At 31.1% G+C, this 23,274-nt stretch overlaps 2 protein-coding genes across 2 annotated transcripts in view; one reads left to right on the plus strand and one right to left on the minus strand.

Annotated features, from left to right (window-relative positions):
- LOC134725106 (proto-oncogene tyrosine-protein kinase receptor Ret-like) overlaps window positions 1-17,628 on the plus strand; it is a 67,254-nt gene extending 49,626 nt beyond the window's left edge. The window contains exons 6-21 of the mRNA XM_063588653.1: window positions 914-1,029; window positions 2,285-2,386; window positions 3,691-3,919; window positions 4,522-4,737; window positions 5,531-5,758; window positions 6,218-6,495; window positions 7,563-7,716; window positions 8,328-8,435; window positions 9,199-9,416; window positions 9,742-9,864; window positions 10,472-10,542; window positions 11,718-11,758; window positions 12,229-12,325; window positions 13,669-13,768; window positions 14,446-14,524; window positions 15,302-17,628. Of these exons, the coding sequence (XP_063444723.1) occupies window positions 914-1,029; window positions 2,285-2,386; window positions 3,691-3,919; window positions 4,522-4,737; window positions 5,531-5,758; window positions 6,218-6,495; window positions 7,563-7,716; window positions 8,328-8,435; window positions 9,199-9,416; window positions 9,742-9,864; window positions 10,472-10,542; window positions 11,718-11,758; window positions 12,229-12,325; window positions 13,669-13,768; window positions 14,446-14,524; window positions 15,302-15,564 (2,423 nt within the window). The 3' untranslated portion in view covers window positions 15,565-17,628. The remainder of the gene's footprint in view (window positions 1-913; window positions 1,030-2,284; window positions 2,387-3,690; window positions 3,920-4,521; window positions 4,738-5,530; window positions 5,759-6,217; window positions 6,496-7,562; window positions 7,717-8,327; window positions 8,436-9,198; window positions 9,417-9,741; window positions 9,865-10,471; window positions 10,543-11,717; window positions 11,759-12,228; window positions 12,326-13,668; window positions 13,769-14,445; window positions 14,525-15,301) is intronic.
- Window positions 17,629-20,791: 3,163 nt separating this feature from the next.
- Window positions 20,792-23,071, minus strand: LOC134725107 (carbohydrate sulfotransferase 11-like). The gene is made up of 2 exons (XM_063588654.1): window positions 22,836-23,071; window positions 20,792-21,751 (listed from the first exon to the last, which is right to left on the minus strand). The coding sequence occupies exons 1-2, from the start codon at window positions 22,983-22,985 to the stop codon at window positions 20,849-20,851; spliced, it is 1,053 nt and encodes a 350-aa protein (XP_063444724.1). The 5' UTR covers window positions 22,986-23,071; the 3' UTR covers window positions 20,792-20,848.
- Window positions 23,072-23,274: the final 203 nt, after the last annotated feature.

A 23,274-nucleotide genomic window follows, 5' to 3' on the forward strand; every position in this document is an offset into this window, starting at 1 on the left:
TATTTGTGATATGAAAAACAAAAGTGAAGCTTATTTCAAAGGATGTAGGAATGCAATGTAAACCATTGTGTTAGACAATATCGTATTAGGACGACCATGCTATGCTCAACAATGTTAACATCGTAGGTCAATTCTATGTGACAGACAACCAAAGTAATGTTTTAAACTTTAGCTGCTATCGTAGCTGTTTATTGCAAAAGAGAGGACATACTTCATGTACTTGTATCAAATAAGTAAAACCATAAATAACGTGCGTTCGATGCGCTTTTCTTTTTTTTTGAAAGTTTTTCACTCCTCTTTACCATTAGAACTTAAAGGAAAAGAATTATTGACACAATAACAGGTTCGTACAGGTCTACATTATATAATACAACAATTATAAACCATTGCTGAAATATACAGGAAGAACAATACGCACATATTGTTTGCTTGCATTAACTGTTTTTTGGAAATAATTTGGCGCGAACAAGATATATTGTACTATTTTTTTCAAAAAGCATATTTCTGAAAGTACAATTAATCAACAATTAATGCAAAATGTCAATACATGAAATGAAACGGATATTTTTATATGAACCGATTTGAATTTATAAGTTGCAGAAATTTCCTATAAACATATATTTGTTGCAGTAATTCAGGAATTATTTCGTTTAGTCCAAGGTTTTCTTTGCTCTACCTTTCAACACAATGACCACTTTATTATCTGAAAATCAGACTGATAAGAACTAGATTTATTACAACTGAAACTTCTCATCAATAAGAAAAGTATATATGACAAATTAAATTGTATTGGTGTGATATACGTAGCAAATTGCATCGTAAACATCTATTAACCTAAGTGTTAACTAGTATAACAAAGATTTAATTTTGAAGTTAACATCGACTTACTGATAATGTCCCCTTTTAATTCCAGTCGTTAACATTAATAATACCAGGCCTAAAGTACCACTTCCGGAGGATTACACGTGTAATGTTGCTTTTATCGACGAAGGATATATGCTGTCATCAAATGAGACAAGATCTGATAGAGTAAGTTCCATATGCGATTATCATTCGGAAAGAAAGTTGAGCTATCAGGAAAAGCTAATGGTTATCGAAAAAAAGTTAATAAAACAAGTATAAAAAACGTTGTGCTGAGTTTGATTGATTTTGATATTGACGTCATTCCCGGTATATGATATTTGTTATTGATTCAACGTTATATGAGATAAGATTCATCGGCGAATCGAAAAACCTTTGAAAGAAAACAAGAGAAGTTTTGTATTTGTGCCTGTTTTTAAAACAAATTGATAAAAACCAACCCGAATCCGATCAATGAAACAAACACATATTTTAACCTAACCATTTCTATGGCACTGTATAGCTTGTTGTTCGGTGTATGCCAATACACCGTGGTAAAGGTCGTACTTTGACACATAATGGTTTAAAAATCCTGGTACTTTTGATAACTATTTACTTTTAAAATTGTGACTTGAATGGAGAGATGTCTCATTGGCTATCATACTACTCTTCTTATATAGATAAAAGAAGATGTGGTTTGAATGCCAATGAGACAACTCTTCATCCAAATAACAATTTAAAAAAGTAAACCATTATAGCTCAAAGTAAGGCCTTCAACACGAAACCTTGGCTCACACCGAACAACAAGCTATAAAGGACCCCATAATTACTAGTGTTAAACCATTCAAACGGGAAAGCTAACGGTGTTATCTATAACCATTTAACATTAATTAGGAAATTAAAATCAGTGAACTAAAAACAAAACATTACAAAACAAATAGGAAAATAAAAACAACTACAATAAAATATTTAACCTAATAAACTAAAAATTACAATAGAATTAAATCCAAAACAACAAGTGAAATAAACACACTATATTGTGTACTTAAGAAACTGCAACAAGAACACACAAATTATGCATGATTATATTATTTGGTCTTCATGTGCGAGTACATGACGCAAAGCTCATACATCAGCGTTATGACGAAGAACGACAAAATCCTACAACAATAGAAATGTGTTGATCGATTTAGTTTTTCTTCCAATTCATGATTTGTCTTGCTTTTCCTGAGTCACGCGTTTATAATTTTTACAGTTATCTTATTTTCCCTCCTGTTTTGTATATCCAAAATGTTAATAACATATGTGTTTTGAACTTCGGTTTAATACTGTTACATGTAATGTACTGAAGAATACAAGAGACACACAGGCATATTAAAACTGCAGTTGTATATATAATTCAAATATAGAGTTTGAATATAGGATATATCATTTATTTTAATAGGTAATTTTAGAGTTACGATGGCAGAAAGGTACAAATGCAGTCAACGATAATAGCAAAATGATACAGCTGCGAATAAATAGGAGTGCAAGTCAGCTTACTCAGGTACAGTTGTTGAAAAACATAGTTATTGCATCAGAATTATATGTGTTGTTGTTTATAAGTTTCAGTCAAAGAGATATTAATTAGAAATTTTGAACATTCCGTTATTCATTCAGAAAGTTTAAATGGATATTTTCTGTCAAAACAATAAAATATTTCTGTACTCGAGACAACCAGGAAATAAAGGTCATAACAATTAACAAAAAAGAAGATGTATGCTAGTCAATAAGACAACAATTCATCTACAACCAACGGAATGAACGGACAATACCTGAAACTTACAAAACAACGTAGTACATTCTTGGAAATTTTAAACATCATTTTTTACTTTGCACTTCTGTGTAGACATGGCTTCTTATGATATGGTCATAATTATAAAAACCTGTTAACAAAACTATGAATATTGAAATAGTAATGATTTTCTACCTCAGGAATAGATTACCTTAGCTGTATTTTGCAAAAACTTTTAGGAATGCTTGGTCCTCAATGCTCTTCAACTTCGTACTCTTTTTTGCATATAACATATTTTATTCGAACGTCACAAATGAATTTTTTTGTGGAGATAACGTGATAACACGCTTCTGGCGCAAACATAAAATTGCAATCCTGGTATCTATGATGTGTTTATTTATCCCTTAAACTGTTTCTATGCCCCACCTACGATATTAGAGGGGCATTATGTTTTCTAGTGTGTGGGTCCGTCCGTTCGTTCATCAGTTTGTTCGTCCGTCCGCAGTTTTTACCCAAATTTCACGGTCTATTGAACATAGAAAATGAAAGTGCGAGTGGGCCGTCCGTGTACTTGGGAAACATTCTTGTTTTTTTTTTAATTTCTGTTGTCCAGTTTGATGATCTTTAAATGTTTAACACTTGCAATTGTTTTTAAAGCTTATTTGACCATCTGAACTGTGCACATACTAATATTTCATCAAGTCAATTACTTGTTACGTAATTATTTATCCTTTTTACTTTCACTTAAACATCAACATGCATGGGAAAATCTATTTCCTTTTTGGAGTCAATAATCCTCGATTAGCAACATGATAAATTAAATGAAATACCTTAAAAAATAATATTAAAAATTTAATCAAATAATACACTAGTTATAAAAGATGATTTTTGGGTTTCGCGAGAGGTTGGATTCACAAGACACAGTGTGATTTTGATATGTTTAATACAAAACAATTTGATCCTTTTTGAAGACATTAGTCAGTTTAATTCAAAACTATATTACAGCGAACTGTTATTTGTTGTACATATACACAAATCATTTCCGGTTAATTATAATAAACATGTGTTCATTGCAGGTGTACAAGTTTCCTGAACACATTAATAAGACTGTATATGTAATGAATCCACCAAAACATGCCTTTGATATAACAAGTGGTATAGTCTATGTTTCTAATGCGGATACGTTACGACAGAGTGATATTGGTGTTAAAGTCACTGTTATCTCGCATCCGGATAACTTCCAAACAGATTTGTTTATCTCTGTAATAGGACAATACCATGTCTTGAAGACCGACAAGCCTTGTAGTAAGTAAAGCTTCTATTTAAACTATATGTTTTTGCCATGAAAGCATATTTATTTTATCATGTAAAATTCCAAAATTTTTGAAAATTCAAGTTATATATTATGTATTAAAATTTGTAAAGGGAAACAAACAAGAGCACCAACAAGTTCTTTGATTGAATTAACAAAGTTGACAAACTACTTGTTAAAGGTTGTATGCCCCAAAAATGACTTTCAATCGATAACACAATCAACTTTGCAGCAGAGAGGTAAAACATCGGTTTCGTACTGAATTGACAAAAACTCACTTGTACGGAAATCTACTCTGGTTATCTAAACATTAAAAACTAAAATAATTTCTCTCTCTCTATTGACACCAACTTTTCTACTCAAACATTGAAAATCCCGGCATAGTGATGACCCATGAGGACAGGGAAAATTGGACAACTTGGTATTGTCTAGAACTTCAAAAAAAAACTGTTCGAAATTGTTATTAGTTTTTTAAAGCTATTTAAGTCATAGTTGTTAAAAACACAAACCAATTATATGAAAACAATTTGGAAATGATACAGACACCGTTTAACGTTATTTATCAATTTCATACATGATAAAATATTTTTTATAGATGAGTCTTGTTCTCGATTTATGTATAAACAATATTGTGAAACTGGTTGTGGCCTTGGTGCACCAAATGGGAAATGTGTCTGGCGTCAAGGAAATGATGGAAGTGGCCTTGAATCTAAATATTCAACATGTTCTCCAAATTTACATACGTGTCCTGATCAAGTCTGTGACCCCTTAGAAAGGGCATTTCATTTATTGTGTCCACAAGATTGTACAAGTAAGTAAGCTTTTCGTTATTGTTTAGTTTTTTTAATCTATGAATTAAAGACGTGACCAAAATAATTAGAAAAGTACCATACAATATCATTGCTAGTTATCGACTTGAATTCTCTGAAATACTATAATTAGTCAAAGAAATATAGGAAAACAATTTGAAAATAATGAAAGCTTTTGTAGAAAATTGTCATAATATCGTTGATGTATATTCTAAAGATTTTATTAGTTTGGAATATATAACTAAATATAAGAGAGATTGTGAACGTTTGGACTAAATGTTCTTCAGTTTTCTAGGCGAGTCCGGAAACATGTGATTTATGTACAACCAATTATATCGAATAAAGATTTATACAAATGAGAAGATAAATATCGTTCTTATTCTCGACAAGTATAATCGCAAACATTTACTAGAGCTACTTGGAAAGCAAAACCACAAAAAACTGAGCTCTCAGGGAAATTGAAAATGGAAAGTCCCTAATCAAATAGCAAAAATCAAAAGCTCATTCGCATCACTCGAATGGAAAACAACTATCACATTCCTGACTTGGTACAGACATTTTCTTATGTAGAACATGGTGGATAAAATATGGTTTCAAAGCTAGCTTAACCTATCACTTGTATGAGAGTCGCATCAAATTTCATTATATTGACAACAATGTGTGAACAAAACAAACCAACATAATGCATTTAAAATGCATTCAAAACAAAAATTGTTAATATCTAGTGATGTCACTTAAGATTTTAGGTGTATTCAATTTGTTTGATTTCAATTATGATATAGTTTTATTTTATAGCTGAAACTATTGGGATCGTAAAGCAGGATCCCCAGACAGGCAGAGGTATTCTACAAGCTACTGGACCATGTTGGTGTGATTATAACGGGAAATGTTCTTGCTTTGAACCCGCTCCTTTCAAGTCAACTACACCACTTTCGGTCATATACAAACCTGGCGGACATAATAGTAGTACAAAAGATAGGAACCAAACCATAGAAAATGTTAGGGTTGATCCAGTTTTAGATGGTAGGTATTTCTATGACAGCTTCGGCAGTCTTGTATAATTTATTTTCTATCTAGTTTGTTGTACATAACATTAAGTATTTTATATACGATAAAATAAAAGAATATACATTTAAAACTTTTGATTTGTTCAGTATAAGTTTAAAAATCCAAAACGAATACATACACGAACAGATGATAATGTGATTGGTGATTTCTGGAATTAAAAACCATTGCACGAGTATATCAAACGTCCATTTTAGCAAATCTTGCTCCATCATTTTACTCAAAACAAATTATAAGAAATTAATAAAATATATATTATATCTTTTCAAGATAAAGTTAAACGGACTCTACTTTATTTACCTTTCATTCACTATTCTAACGTCTTAGGTTTTTATAACAACATTTCCATCTTATTACTAGATACATTTATTATTATAACATTCATATAATGACAAAAATCTTGTTAATATTTTGCAGACAAGCTTAATAACAGTGATCATACTATCTGTGATATAGACTGTAAAATTACAATAGCAACGATATGCGGATGCATCAGTGCGCTTGCATGTTTGTTTGTTCTTGTGTGGAAGACCAGAAGATTTAAATGTCAGAGGAATAAAACACTAAAGCATGTCGGAAGTGTTGCATCAATGTCTGTAATACCATCGGACTATTTTGACGATAGAGATTACAGGACACAACACTCCTCCCCACAGTACGGTCCATATTACAAAGAGTCGTACAATAGCAGCGTGGTAATATTTTTAACATATTACGTTTTTTGTTCTTGATCAATATGTCAATTGTTCCTTTTTAAAAAATATTTAAAAAGAAAGTGCAAATCGTTGATTCTATGAATACAATTTGAAATCCAGACCCGCTTTTCGTCTATCAAAAGAGTCATCAGAGACGCTGGAATCAAAAAGTAAAATAGCCAAATAGAAACGAATGTGAAACGCATTGAGGACCAAAAGTTCCAAATAATTTTGCCAAATACAGCTAAACCGAGCTATTGTAATTATATTGGTGTCTTGGGTTAAAATGGATATGTTATTCGAAAAAGCTATATGATATTTTCTATAAATCGGACATTTGCTCTAGATCGATGCAAACGCCCTATGGCTATGTTGAATATGTGCTATTGAAACCAGAGGATAATTTAAAGTGTTTCTCTGTACACAGATGTCATATATTCATAATGTATTATCCAAGGAGTTTACTCTCACTTTTCGTGCTCTTTTTATAAAGTTTTTTAAATTTTGAATGAACACCTGATTCTATGACATAAACCAAATTTCTGTTGTTTAATGACATGATGCGTGTTTTTAATCACATCAAATGTCTGAAAATATGATATGATTCGGTGTAACGACGTGGAAACTGTGAAAAAATAGGTTACTGACTTTTTTCTTTACACCTTTAAACCATTAAAAGAGTGGAAGAATGGTCTGCTTTTTTCTCATTTTTTCGTGTAGATAACAATAGGAATTTATTCTTCCAACTCACAATAAAGGTGTGTTTTTTGTATTCATAAATCTGAAGGAAGCAAATATTACCTTTTGTCGAGATAATGCTTCCTTTTGACAAATATATTGTCATTTTGTAAGTATTCAAATTATATGAAATGTAACTTTTAGTTATTGTTTCCAACACTAATGTGTGATAAGATGAAGGTACGCAGTTGACTGGATAAATACAATGTTGACAATAACAGGAAAAATTTAATTTTTGTAACACATTATTCCTAAGGCCTTGTTTTATATTGCTGCAAATTTTTATATTCCATATCAATATTTAGATTTTTTTTGTATTTCTATTGCAGTCCCCAGAAGATGCAAAGTGGGAATTTGAGAGGGAACATCTACAATTAGACACAACTCTTGGTGAAGGAGAATTCGGGAAAGTTGTCAAAGCAAAAGCCTACAACTTAGACGGAAAACAAAATTATACTGAAGTAGCAGTAAAAATGCTCAAAAGTAAACATTTACTTATACGCTTAAACAAATTAATTTAAACCAAATGAAAATATACGAATTTGTATAATAAATCATAATCTTTTTGCCTGTTTATATCTTCATAGATATAGGAAGATGTGGTGTGAGTGCCAATGAGACAACTCTTCATCCAAATAACAATTTAAAAAGTAATCCATTATAGGTTAAAGTACGGTCTTCAACACGGAGCCTTGGCTCACACCGAACAACAAGCTATAAAGGGCCACAAAATTACTAGTGTAAAACCATTCAAACGAGAAAACCAACGGTCTAATCTATGTAAACAAAACGAGAAACGAGAAACACGTATATATTACATAAACAAACGACAACTACTGTACATCAGATTCCTGACTTAGGACAGGTGCAAACATTTGCAGCGGGATTAAACGTTTTAATGGATCTGTTTTCTTTCTTTGCAAATAACATATTCTTAATAGATCAACACTAAATTGAACACTCTGCTACAGTTGGATTCTAACATTCTCATTATTATGTCATAATAAATATTTCCTATTTATATTTATTTCCCCGAGTGGGCAAATTAATGCATTTAAAAAAAATAATATAATGTAAGTTTTTAAATGTTTTAGATTGTGCCTCTGGGGTTGAACAACAAGCATTATGGTCGGAGTTTAATTTACTGAAAGATGTTCAACATCCTAATGTAATACGATTACTGGGTGCATGCACTCAGAATGGTGAGTAATTCACTAATAACAGGATACAAACACAGTGAATCGGAAGCATGATTACATAACAACGTTACACCATCAATATACGATTATCGGATACTCGACAATAGTCAAAATTTCTAAATTGTAAACATATTTGATGACTTTTTTTAAACATAGTAGATCTGCATAAACATTTCAAGATTGAATGGTTTTCCTTTAGTATAATTTAATTTTATGCAAACTCGAAAAAGATAATAGGGCAAACCGGTGCAGGGTAAATTAAAAGGTGAAGGAAATGCAATATTAGTCGGCGGAGTTAAACCTGTTTACTTTAGATATGATATATAAAGGTTAAACTCTGTCTTTTTAAATTGATTGCAGGTATCAATCATGATGCAATGCTTAAGCAAACATTATTAGAATAAAATAGTTATCAAAGGTACCATTATTATAATTTAGTACGCCAGACACGCGTTTCGTCTACAAAGACTCTTCAGTGACGCTCAAATCAACATATTTATAATGCGAAACAAATACAAAAATGAAGAGCATTGAGGATCTAAATTTCCAAAAAAATTGTGCCAAATACGGCTACGGTAATTTATGCATGGGATAACCAAATCCTTATCTTTTTCAAAATGTTCAAAGTTTTGTAGACAGGAAATTTATAAAAAAAAAACCAAACAATGACTACACTATTGATATTCGTGTCAAAGCTAGCAAGCAAACCAAACATTTAACTTGCTTACATAAGATAACAGCTGTAGTGTTGTTTTTTTTAAAACAGGTCCAACATATCTGATAGTGGAGTATTGTGAACATGGATCTTTACTAAGTTACTTACGAAATTCTAGACTTGAAGAAAATGGTTATGTTAATCAGCGGTATAAACCATCAAAACATATATCAAATCCAAAAGAACCACCCGAACTTCTCACAATTCGGGACTTGCTTTCCTTTGGTTGGCAAATTGCAAAGGGAATGAAATATCTGAGCGAAATCAAAGTAAGTCAGAGATTATATTTATTTTGATAATTTGAAAATTGATTTGTGCGTATATAGCAATTATTCTACATGTTTTGTAATTGTGTTCAATCTGTTTTTTCTGAATTTGCTCATCGACATTAATAAAATATTTTGGTAGTCGAAATAATGTTAACTAACAATTGAATAGTAGTATCGGTTATGTTTCCTGTGTTTAGAATAAAAAGTGCATAATTCTGTTTATTTGGAAAATGAAAATTGTATATTAAGTATGGAATCAATAATTTAGCAATACATTAATTTTTTTCAGATTATAAGACATTAAATGTATATTCTTTTATTCAAGCTTGTACACAGAGATTTAGCAGCTCGAAATGTTCTAGTTGGTTCTGGCAAGGTGTTAAAGATATCAGACTTTGGTTTAACTAGAGATGTTTATGAGGCAGACACATATCTTAAACAGAGCAAGGTAATTACATTTAACTTTTCATCGTTTTAATAGAGCGTACAGCTGTATACTGTAAACCAACTTATTTTCGCGGATACTTTATTTCGCGTTTTACAATTTCTAGTCTACTTCGCGGCTACTTAATTTTGCGATTTTTTTTATCTACTTGATGTAGTTAAGATCCTAGTTTAACATATTCGTGACGATTTATATTCGTGTTATTTTTCTACTCGCGAAAATACATCGCTCGCGAAAATAAGTTGGTTTACAGTATATGTTTTAATGTATTATGTATTAGAGCAATAATACAAAAAACAACAAAATAACGATGTATGATTCTTAGAAGTAAACACAACGTTCACAAAATGCTGACTTCAAAACTAAAATCGCCGTGTAATGCCTTTTTTGTTGAAGCGACGTGAAGCAATACACAAGTTTATGTTAAAAAAAATGTTATGCGCTTATGTTTATATAAAATCGATTACAATACTAGTATGTATCATAAATGTTTCTTTCGTTTTATTATTGAATCAAATCAGTGTATTATATTCATTTCAAGTAATGTGTGTATTCAGATGTGATATATCAAAAAGAGTAATTTTAGATTCTCTTTTTAAAATTATTTTAGGGAAGAATTCCAGTAAAATGGTTAGCACCTGAGTCACTATATGCACAGATATATACCACACAAAGTGATGTGTAAGTATATACCAGTCATCATTAAAAATAAAGGCAACAGATGTTTAGCGCTGTTCAAAAGTCACTCTCCGATTTAGCGATAACAAATCTGGAAACAAACTAAAACCGAGGATAACACATCAAAACAGTTTAGTCTTAGATGTATGATTTTTTTATTAGTTGTTAGTGGCTTTGAACTAGCTGTCAGATAACTGCGAGTACTCTCAGATCTGTTCATTGTGTCTTTTTTTTTGTCGGGATGTATAAGTACCCGGCCACGTCCACTTGGATTTTTTATCGATCTGATGAGCTAAGCCTTTTTCAACTGATTTTTACAGTTCGTTCTTATGTTGTACTGTTATACCAGTGTCCCAGGTTAGGGGGAGGGTTGGGATCCCGCTAATATATTTAACCCCGCCACATTATTTATGTATGTGCCTGTCCCAAGTCAGGAGCCTGTAATTCAGTGGTTGTCGTTTGTTTATGTGTTACATATTTGTTTTTAGTTCATTATTTTTTTACATAAATAAGACTGTTAGTTTTCTCGTTCAAATTGTTTTACATTGTCTTATCGGGGCCTTTTATAGCTGACTATGTGGCATGGGCTTTGCTAATTGTTTAAGGACGTACGGTGACCTATAGTTGTTAATGTTTGTGTCATTTTGGTCTTTTGTGGACAGTTGTCTCATTGGCAATAATACCACATCTTCTTTTTTGTAAGATATCAAATTAAATCATGAACTGTAAATCGAAAAAGCACGGACAAGATAATTAAAGAGGAATGAAATAGAAACATCTATAATGAAAGGCAGTATAATTTACGAAAGTAAAAATAACAGTCATGTGTATGAATGAAAATGAGTTTGTTTAGCTTAAGATAGTGTGCAATTCAGACACAAACCACAAGGAACACCAACGTATAAATAATCGGTACTGAATTTCATTTTAACAGAGATTATTTAAAAGGAACAAAACCCTAATAAATAGTAGAAACTTTTCAAATGAAGCGAAAGAAAGAAAAGCAGTCGCACCCTTAGATGAAAGTCAGTTTGTTCTGCACAAGATGGTATTATTAAAAGTAAAACGAACAGTAAATAACAAAATACCAGTACTTAATACTGAAATTTTATAATTGATGCCATAGGCGTTGATATGTATTAACCTATTGTAATCGTTTGGGTTTTTTTCAATTCTAGATGGTCCTTTGGTATTGTTTTATGGGAAGTTGTTACTCTCGGTAAGTGAAATTAAAGCTAAAACATATCAAACGAACGCAATACAACTGAAGAGGCTTCCAGATGAGTTATGGTTCCAATATACATTAAACACGAAAACTTAACAAGTTCGATTTCAAACAATATCCAGTGAAATTAATGCTGGACTACAAATTATTATGTTCTGAAGACTAGTTGTCTGACACATACACATGTGCTAAATATTATATATCCATGGTATTACATATTTTTGCTGTAGCAACAGGCGATCTAAGCGATTCTGGCAATATTAAATCTAGGAAGTATAATCATAAACAAAGTAAAGATGAAATGTTAAGTTTAAAAATTGATTAAATCTACTTCAAAAATATTACATCTTGTTAACTGATTTTTTTTGCAACAGAAATTATATATTTATGGATAAATATCACACATTTCACATACGAAATTATCATTCGTATAATTAAACGGTTTGTTTTGCTATTTATTTTAGGGGCACCACCATATCCTGGTGTACCACCAGAGCGTCTTTATAACCTATTATTAGCAGGTTATCGCATGGACAGACCTGAAAATTGTTCTGATGAGCTGTAAGTTAAATTAGGCATAGCAGTTAACCGTTGTTCTAATCTGATCGATTCAGAAGAGACAACCAGGTTAAAAACATTAGCTGAAAGAATATGAAAGTATTTTGAATGTAAAGCAAATGTAAATTAAAAGGATTTTTTCTAATTTTCATGTCATTGTCAAATAAAAACCAGAATATGAAATTGCATTTAAAGGAAAACCAATCCTATTCCTTTATTTTTGTAACAAAAGATTGTATTTTAGTATTCTAATTGCATTTTAATCAGCAAACACGTTTTTGTCTTCTAAAATGTGAACATCTTTACAAATAGACCCATTCTAAGATAATGTAATGTGTTTTAAATAACTTCCAGAAATAAAATAGAAACAATCCTATATAAAATTGCTAATTTTTCAATTTAATGGCACCATCAATTCAATTTAGGTTTAAAAATATGTCTCATTAGATTTGTTAGGATTGCTGATTTGTATTCTAAAAAGACAATTGTCAAGTTATAAAGCTGCAAACGTGTCAAAACAACATGTTTTGCGACAGAATAGTTTTGAGTTTCTGAAATAAACACAAGGTGAAATGGCGTCAAGGTAATTTGACTGTTTTAAATGGAAGTCTTGTATTTGGAAAAAGTAACACTGATGTGTTGGCTGATTTTTTTCAGAAAGAAAAATAAAATACAAATTGTACCTCTATTTGAATGATGTGTTGACTGAAACAATTTTCAGAAAAATAACGAATAAAATTGTACATCTAATTAAATGAATAAAACAGTAAAACAACAAAAATAGTGAACTACGAATATGAACGTTATACATGTAGTATTAAATAATGACAGGTTGTCCGAGTTTGGCATTGTTTTGGACAGCATAACGTTTCCGCGAATTGTCAAATGTTTGCACTACAAAACACAATTAACTGTCGAAAAGATGAATTTGAAAAAAAAATAATATTAACAAAATTGAAATGACAAGTTGAAAATGACATTCAAGACAGAGTTAACTATTACAGAGACACATAAAGGGAAACATTCTAGATATTCGATATACTTTCCATGTAGCTATAAAAAAATAAATATGCATATATCGGTAAGAACTGATCGCGAATGCAAAGATTTGCTTCCACGAAAACAATGAGCACAATTGTGAAAATAACTATCGTGAATGAGAAGTTAGGTTTACTACTTAAATTAAAATACGCTTTATCAGAACTCTATCTGATAAAAGGTAAAACATTAATGTTAAGTCACGCAAACGTTATACCATTTGTTTGCGCCAATGTAATAACTGTAAAAACTCAAATTGTGCAGTCCAAGAATATAGATGTAATAAAAATTAAATGTATTGATTGTAGATATGCTGTGATGCAAAAATGTTGGAAAACAGACCCACAGGATAGACCAACATTTTCAAAACTTGCAGATATATTTGATAGAATGTTGCAGCAAAGAACGGTATTATTTAATACATATATAAAGTATCTACAATATCAGAATCATTTTAAAAATTACGCGTACAATGCTGTAGTTAATTCATTCAATATATTTCTGTTTATTTTGCTAAGCATACATATTGTTTATATAAAGACTTACCGGGTCGAGGTGCTAATAATGGTTGTATGGGAGATTAAAATTATCGCCGCAACACTTTCGGTGCAAAATTTGAGAGAACACATATGGTCAACCCTTGTTAATGTTTTAATACTGCTAAATGTTTTATTTCAAGAATATATTTATGATTGTTTATTTGTATAGTCATCCTTTTGTTTTTTGACACAGTTGTCTCTCTTCCGTCGACTTAGTTTTTTTTTATTGCTTTCGGTTTTTTTGATGTACACACTCTTCCTATTGAAAATTCAAAATGGTCTTCTTTAACTTGTGTCAGTCGCAAACAATTACGGTACATTTAAGATACTGCCTCTACGTAGATAAATCATATGCAATTATATGAAACCATTTAAAGTATTGTGCTTACACTGCTATGGCCCGATACGCTATTCACATTCATCACATAATATTGTTCACCATGAGAGGCTTCTCCATTAAACCAATCGCAATTATGAAACAATGCTATAACTTAGTGTATGAATCGTAAACAGCTCATTTGATTAAGTATGTAAAAACCTTTACAGGAGTATCTAGAACTGACGGGTGGTTTTGAAGATGATACATCAGACCTTTTTGGCAGTCGATATGCTCCGTCAGTATCGGGTGAGTAATTTTTTTAATGTTAGCAATTTTTTAGGTGTATTTTACATTTCTGTAACCGTTAATAAGATTGATTGATAAAAAGTAGGATTTACCCAAATTTCCGCTCTATTCTCTTTTCAGAAAGTAGAACCCTATCATTATGCCAAAGACATATCATTGATAGCTTATATGACTATTACAACACGAAAAGAAATGTATGCTGTTGTCAGCAATAGTTGTTTGCCACAGTGAATGACTTTCAGATAACTATGACTTATTGATATATTCTATTTTTATTTCCAAATTCTCCGTCCGTGTAGTTTGAACAGTACCAGAGCTGATCAAGAGCTTTTTTTTTTATCGATGTCGGATTCATCGCGTCTAGTTATGTTTGTATTCCATGAAATATTTTCTGTTGGTTATTATATTATAAACCGTCAAGTACAAAAAATTTTTTAAAAAAATAAAGTTTTCAGAAAGCCATTTTGACGTTGTGCGTTATGCAATATCGGTATTACAGGATATGTTCCATTTGTATGCCATAATCACGTTCCATTTTGTTCGATCGAAACATCATCTTATGTTTGAATCGAATATGTACTTACCTTGAGCAATACGTTGGGTGACACTTGAGCACGGTATAATAAACCTTCTGGAGAATCTGCTATCAACGCAGTTTCATAGTGCGGTTCATATTATCCTGTCTTAGGTTAATTTTCTATGTATTTTATGTTGGTCTATTTGCATTTTTCTCTATAGTTATGCTTTTATAATTAATAGTATTTGGGTTTTTTTCAGGGATTTCTATACTTGGTAGTCGGCCTTTACCTGTACATTCCGAACCCACACCTATGGACAATAGGAACAGTGGAAGTTCATATCTTACGCCAGCATTAACTAACCCTATTGATACAAACACTAGATTTTCAGACTCTACGTTGTCAAAACGTGAACAAAGTGAAACTTCAGAGATGGCGTCTTTACTGATTGACAATAGAAGTAAAAACCCTTTTATTAATGAAGGTCTAGTCAGTCCAAAAGCGGAACAAACGGTTGTGTGAATAAATTTATATTGTGATGTGTACATAATGAAATTGTTTAATTGATCTAGTCATGCTTTTCTGTGATGGAGTCCATATATACATTATAACCTATATATAATTATGCAATGAACTTCAAACAAATATGTATCTGTGTAAATATTCTTATATATTATCTGAATATGTAAAATGTATACAATATGCTTGATATCCGTGGTTTCTGTTACTAAGTAATTGCATTGAATAGGTCATATGACTTTTTTCAAAATAAATCTCAAGGAAAAAAAGAACACGTAAGTATTGTCATGTGTAACTGTATATACATATTACTTGTATCATAATCAGCATTTCCTTTTGTATGATACAAACCTTTGTTAATTGTATATTAAACTTGTATCAAAATATATATGATAAATTGTAGCCTTAAATTGTACATTCTTTGCGCAATCACCGTACATTGATGGTGCAAAAGGAAGTCAATTATGACCCAAAGTTAAAACGGTTTTATTGATAGCTTTCTAACATTTTAATATTTGGTCAAATTTTTGCTTCCTGTTACACAATGCCAAACAGCGTATACAATAAAACTTGTGTATATATTTAAATAATGATCATTAAATGTAATGTAAATAAATGTATTTGTCTTAAGATTAAGACATAAATATATATTATTTATCTTGGTGTATACTACTTGGCTAGGGTAACTGCTTTATGAATTAAAAACTACAATTTATAAAATCAAATGCCTGTCAAGCCTTAACAGCAGCCAAAGTAAAGAAGAGTGCCATTATTTATCAAATGTGCGTTCATCATTTTCGAAATAAGGTCACAAATTGGGTACAAAAAGTGCAGACATTATATTCTGCATACATGTAACCATATTTATTACTGTCAAAACTTGTTTGTATAATGTCTGATAAAATATTGTGATATTAGTTTCATGAATAGTGTGACTTAATAGAAACGGGTATGTAGATGATAAGTTCTTTTAAAAATTATTAGATTTAAGGAATTTGTTTCCTTTTCTGGTAGTGATCATATGATGGATATACAGTTAATGTTATTACTATAAATATTTCTAATAACTGGTCATGGCTTTAATTACAACGCGAGTATTGACTCACGTGTAGACCATTGACTTACGTGTAGTCTCTTCCTAAATTACATTTTCCATGTGAAAAATTCGAAAAAATGATATAAGGATTTTTTTTTTTAATTTGAACTAGTTTGAACTTCACTCATTTAAAAACGTTCAAGCATTTCTGCTTTTCGTTTACTTAATTTCGATAATTTTAAATCCAATTTTCATCATTTATCAATGGACTTAGTGTGAACAATAAGTTTATTATTGACCATTGCTCTTCAGTTTCTTTGACTATCTATTCACACCATTTAAAAACCAAAAATAGAAATAATTGTGAAAAGAATATGAAAAAAATGCCACTAACTTTTTAACCTCCTTTTCTTTCCGATCGCATAGTTTTGATAATGTTGCATTTTAGTTTTTATTTAAACTATACTGTCTTAAAAAATCAAAATGTCTAACTCTATTTTTATACATGGTACATTTGCTTAAAATTTTACGGGTATCGGTACATTCCAGTTAATTTGTTAACTATCTGTTTGAAAAAAAGATACCTGTAAGCAACTCCTCCAATTATATGTATTTAATAAGAATGCAGAGATAGAGAACTCATGAAAATTTATTTAACATTTTGGATTAAACTATTTTCAAATAATAAAAATATTAATCCAGTATTTCAGTTTCTACGGAAGGGACAATGTGTACTTATTAATGGCTTTATTTTTGTTGAAAGATTAGTTTTTTATTTTTACATCATTGTTTTCCTAAATCAAGCCCATATTTGCAACATTATCAGACAAAACAAGTTCGTTTGAATTAAACTAAAGTTTATGCATCACTATTATCATGTATGCAAATTATTAACACATACAATAATCACAAACTAATCATACAGTTTATAGTGTTGTTATGTTGAGTTGTAAATTGGAATGGGTTGGCTTTACAGTGTAATGGAAATGTATATTAATATTCAACATTTGTTGTCAATGATTTGAATAAATGCAGTATTTCTGAAAATTCTACCTGTTACTCTTATTCGTGCGCGCGTTGTTAGTGCAATTACTATTATTTTTAGATATAAGAAGATTTGATATGAGTGTCAATGATACTCATTCAATATCATTACCAGTCACGACCAGTCATTACAGCTGAACGGTCGTTTTGGGCCAGCTCTCCTTTATCCGCTATCTTCGATGAGAGTTTACTTTAAGATGATCAACGACTGACTACTTTAGATGACAGAAACCAATTCAACGCTGTACAGTAAACGTTGTAGTTGGCGTATTTCCGCGTTAACATGCACTCCACAACCCATTGTAGATGAGGGAGTGTTATGCCGATAAACGTCCGAGTGCTGTATCCTAGGTGTTAGATGATTGAACTTCATTTCACTGCCTCGCGGCTTTGGTCCTGGTAACGCTTCCTGTCATCTTTAGCACTACATCCAAGACTCATCTACCAGTACTCCACGATCGAGGCTAGCGGGCTGCCAAGCTTACCAAACTGTACCTGAAAGCAGCCGTTGTGGAGAAATAATAACAAAATAGTAAACAAACCAAAAAGAACTCACAAAACCAAGTTGGCTACCTCCGAAAGTGGCATGATATACTACGGAAGCAAAAACCGTAATTAAATGGAAAGACGGAAAATGACATGGTCAAAAAGAAAATCGACAAAAAGACAAACAGTTTACCAAAAAAATACTAAGTAAGGCCACACCAATTTAATTTCTTGTTCTACGGATTTTTGGACTCCAAAAATTGGGGCGAGCGAGCGATTTGAAAATTTTAATAAAAAAATATTTAATTTGCAAATTTTTTAGGCGAAGCTTAAAAAGTAAAGGCGAGCGATTATAATTTTTTTTTTGTAAACATAAAAAAGTAGGTTTTGACTATATTAAAACTTGATTTATCACTTGTACCTTGACATTTCTTTAATTTATCAAGTATTTTTTCCCTGTTCAACAAGAAATAATTGAATAATTAAATCTGGTCTATGTATGTGTGACTGACAATGAGACAATTCTCCATCCAAGTCATAATCAGGTTCAGAACAACCCTTCATGTTATGAATATCCCTTTTATGAGGGGTCAAAATAAGTTATAATATATTTTTTTTGTAAAAACACTTCCAAGTCCAAAAGGGCTAATATTTTCCCAAAGAACTATAATATTTGGTATTAAATGGTCAAAACATGTCCAAGAATTTTGTTATATTCCTGGACTTTAACCATGTTAACACATTTACTTTAACAGTTTAATATTATTCAAAATAAATGGACCCATCCCTCCTTTAGAAAAGTTGTTTAAAATATAATGTATTTCTCCTCTTTTTGAGTAAAAAATTCTAAGTTGTCAAAGGTTTTGTATAGTAGCACTGTACAAATCCTTAGTATTTCTATTTTCTTTTCTACAACAGTAAACATGGTAAAATGACCCCTTCAAGGCCCTTGTCTGAGGGAGGGTTGGTCCCAACCTGATAATAACAAACATGGGTCAAAGTACGGCCTTTTACACAGAGCTTTGATCAAGGCCAACCAGCAAGCTATAAGGGACCACAACTTAGTATTGTACACAATTCGAACAGGAAAACCAACGATCTAAATTATATTTCCAAACGGGAAAATACCAATGAACCACATCAACAAACGATAACTGCTGAACGACAGGTCCGTGAATCAACAATGACAGGTGCACAAACCTGCAGCGGGTATGACCGTAACCATACATTATAATTGCAGTTGAAGGCAAATCCTTCAGAAGTTCTTTGTACTTTATTTTAACAACGAACATTTATTTAAAGGGAATATAAGTTAGGGGGAAAGAAACCAACGTTTTGTTCTGTACTGGTATTTCTATTTATATCGGAGCACTCCCGCTTGGAATAAATTGGTTTCATGCTGAAACAAATACTCTCGCAGATATTTACAGTATTGTGGGGTGCTGATAGCTTTAAAATCGTTATATAAAGGCTAGACTTTGTGATTTAATCTTATCTTATGTTGCCTTCTTTTAAATAGTTTTTTTAAGATAGACAAATCATGCAATTCTATTTGGCCATTGCTAGTTTTACATGTAACATTGGAAACATCTCACGACGTAAAGCAGTAGAACTGTTATACACGTGATACGTGACAAATGGTAATCTACAGATGTTTTCTTTTCCCCAGTACGTTGTGTGAAGTTTGAATAATGGCTATGATTAATTCAATTTTATATATCGGATAAGGGGAGATAACTGAAAACTGAAAAATGGACTGGTAAACCCTTCAATATAAGTTCTACATCAACAGTATTTTTGCAATCATAAAACATAAACATTTAGAAATACGTTTACAACCGAATGTTGGTGTTGTTTTATTTGAAACAAATACCACAACATAGTTCACAAACTAAAAAGTAAAATCACAAAAATACTGAACTCCGACGAAATTTCAAAACGGAAAGTACCTTATCAAATGGCAAAATTAAAAAATCAAACGCATCAAAAGAATGTGTCATATTCCTGACATGGTTAAGGCATTTTCAGATGGTGGATTGAACCTGGTTTAATATAACCTCTCCCTTGTTTCACAGTCGCATCAAATTCCATTATATTGACAACGATGTGTAAAAAAACTAACATACATAATAGGTATTAATGTAAACAAATGGTCATACCGATGAATAATAAAAAAAGGAAATTTAGGGTTGTTTACGTCAATGATACATCGTCTTAAAAAAAACAGATTATGTCACTCATTGTATTATTAGTATTTGTACATTAAGTTGTCAGTTTATTTTCGATCTCTGAGTTTGACTTTTCCTCAATTATCTTCCACCACTCTTTTAAGTATAAATGCATCTTCGAAATGATTTTTGCTGTACATGTAAAGAGGGAAAGGCTTTAAAAAATGCATTTGTAAATTTTAAAAGCGGGTAACGACTCTATCTTTTTGATAAAAGGACAAAATTCAGTGTGAGTTTTAAAAAACGATAATTTTTAAACACACGAGCAGATCAAACACAGAGATTGAATAAGCATGCAAATGTAAAATTCTGCTGAAACTTACCGATGAATAAAACCAAATATGTAGATATTGTCAATGGTAATACTAAAAAAGCATGTTAAAAAAGTGTTTTTATGTTTGCAAAACTCCTAGAAAACTAAATCATTATTAAAATACCCTCTTTAACAATTTATTTATAAAAACAAAATGATTCATGAACTACTGAGATGGTATCAATGGAAAGCATTCTTCACCCACAGATGACTATCACAATCATATCCGAATATCAGACAATCCGTCCGTAATATAGCATGTAACCGTCTTAGAACGTCTTTTGGCACTGACATAAAAGCATCATGTAAATAATCATTTCGATATTGTCTAGATTTAACTTTGTCATTCGATTCTTTAACAGCTTGTTGTAAAGCTTTTATATATTTTTCCTTCGTTAAACTTACACTTTCACTTTCTTGAAATGGAAACTCTGCATATTTACTGATTAAGCCTCTTGATTTAAATTTCGTCCACATTCGCTTTTGGTTTTCATAAATACTTAAACAATTTTTAGTTCTTGCAAAAGATCCAAATAATATTTTTGTTTGGTCAATGAACGAATCGTCCCGAGTATCTTCGGTAAATTGTTGTGCAAGAGTATTATGCAGTTCTGTCATATTTAATATCTTCAGCACGCTTAATGTATCTTTAGACATGGATTCCATTTTGGCTATGATATCGTATTTAATTTCACACGGACGGCAATGGTCGTACATTGGCAGAAAATGTCCATCTCGTCTTTTGTTATAAGTTTCAGAATGAATGAAATATTTAATGAATTCTGTAAACGTCAAATCGTGTCCACACTTTTTACTTATATTTGACGGTTTATCTCGAAATTTTTCCACACCAAATTTTCCTATGCTCTCCCAGAACATAAGATTCGCTGAGAAAAGTTTGTCCATATATCCTGAGTACAGACGTGCGTAAGGATCTCTTACAATTATAAACTTTTTCGATGAACCTAGAGCTGAATGAATATCGTCAAATGATAATGATTTGAAAGTTTCTTGATGCCCTCCAAGGGCTGCACCTGGAGAAATATCGAATGGACTCTTTTTCTTCGAAGAACCAGAAATAATCTGTAAATACACGAAATTATTATTAATATAACTGAGTTGGTCGAATATATGATAGATATAGGAAGATGTGGTGTGAGTGCCAATGAGACAACTCTCCATCCAAATAACAATTTAAAAAAAAGCAAACCATTATGTATGTGAATCTTAAAATTTCCATATGTTATCCCAGTTACCTTTCCTTAACAGGGACTGTTGGAATAAATTGTAGCATAGAATGTTTTATTCATATATTAACACAAACAAGTTATTCTGTGTATTTAAGGAATGACTGTAATATTTTTTTCTGTTTATGAAGAAATAAAATAATAAATGTGGTGCACAATGAATATCTCGCGTAGTTTAAAGCACCACATTTTTATGTTATTCGAATAGACAGAGGAAATAATAGCCATTTCTTATCATTTAATTCCAAATCAGAATACGCGTTACATCCAAAATTAAATTATTAAATTATGTTGTAGTCATCATTCTAGCACAAATGTGTTCGTCCATACTATAGGCTAGATTTAAACAAGATGAGATTTTTATAACCAGTCAATGGTCTAAAGTTTGTACAGAAGGAAAACTCCAAGCTTGCTTTCAACAATCGCAATCATTTTTTAAATCACTATGGTTGATAAGTTGTGTAGTCTTTTGATATATCGATATCATTATGGATTCAAATGATTTTCCTGTTATCTTTCTTTCGATTCTTCTTTCGGAGTTAATCCAATGATAATGGGTTATAAATGGAAAGGGTTGGTATGTTTAAAACTAATTCGTCTCCACCCAATATGTATATGTATTTACTTGTCAAAAGTCGAGAATCTTACTGATAGTTGCATTGTCTTTTATATAATCTAAATGTTGGTTTTGTGTTGGTTGTTTACTTTCGATATATTAGGAGAACTCGGATCGTCATGACTTTTCTAAACTGATTGCAATTTATAGTTTCCTATTTGGTATCTTGTTGAATTCTTTCAAAAGATATTTTGTGCTTTTTATCGCTTGTTTGTTGTGTATTTTCCTTATATTGTTGTTATGCATATCTTTTATGTTCATCCATATCATTTTTATCTTTAATTTCTATTTGGTGTATTATTACCTGAAAAAGTCGTCTCCAGAACGTCGAACCTATTTTTTCCATTGCACAATATATAAATTTATGGTTTCTGTCTATTACAAAATGGCTCCTAAGAGTGCCTTCGGAATTCTTAGCTGTATAACTTTCATTACTACTGCAGGCATTTATCATTGTATTTCGTCTATCATTGAATACTTTCAAGTTAGGATCTTCTATAATCTGAAAAATAGAATAAAAAAATTAGGTAATATGATATTCAATCTTTTGAAAGATTTCTTGTCAATTATGATGCAACGTTCTATATCAAGGACATGATATTATGAAACTTTTTGCGGATGGTCGGAATCAGATAAAGAACTTCAAAGGTTTCCCATATATATCATCGGGTATAAATAAATGGTGTATTGAATAGACAGATAATTTAATTTACAAACTAGTTTAAATGTGGTACATCATGATT

This window comes from Mytilus trossulus, chromosome 7 (genome assembly GCF_036588685.1).
Source record: "Mytilus trossulus isolate FHL-02 chromosome 7, PNRI_Mtr1.1.1.hap1, whole genome shotgun sequence".
NCBI lineage: Eukaryota > Metazoa > Mollusca > Bivalvia > Mytilida > Mytilidae > Mytilus > Mytilus trossulus.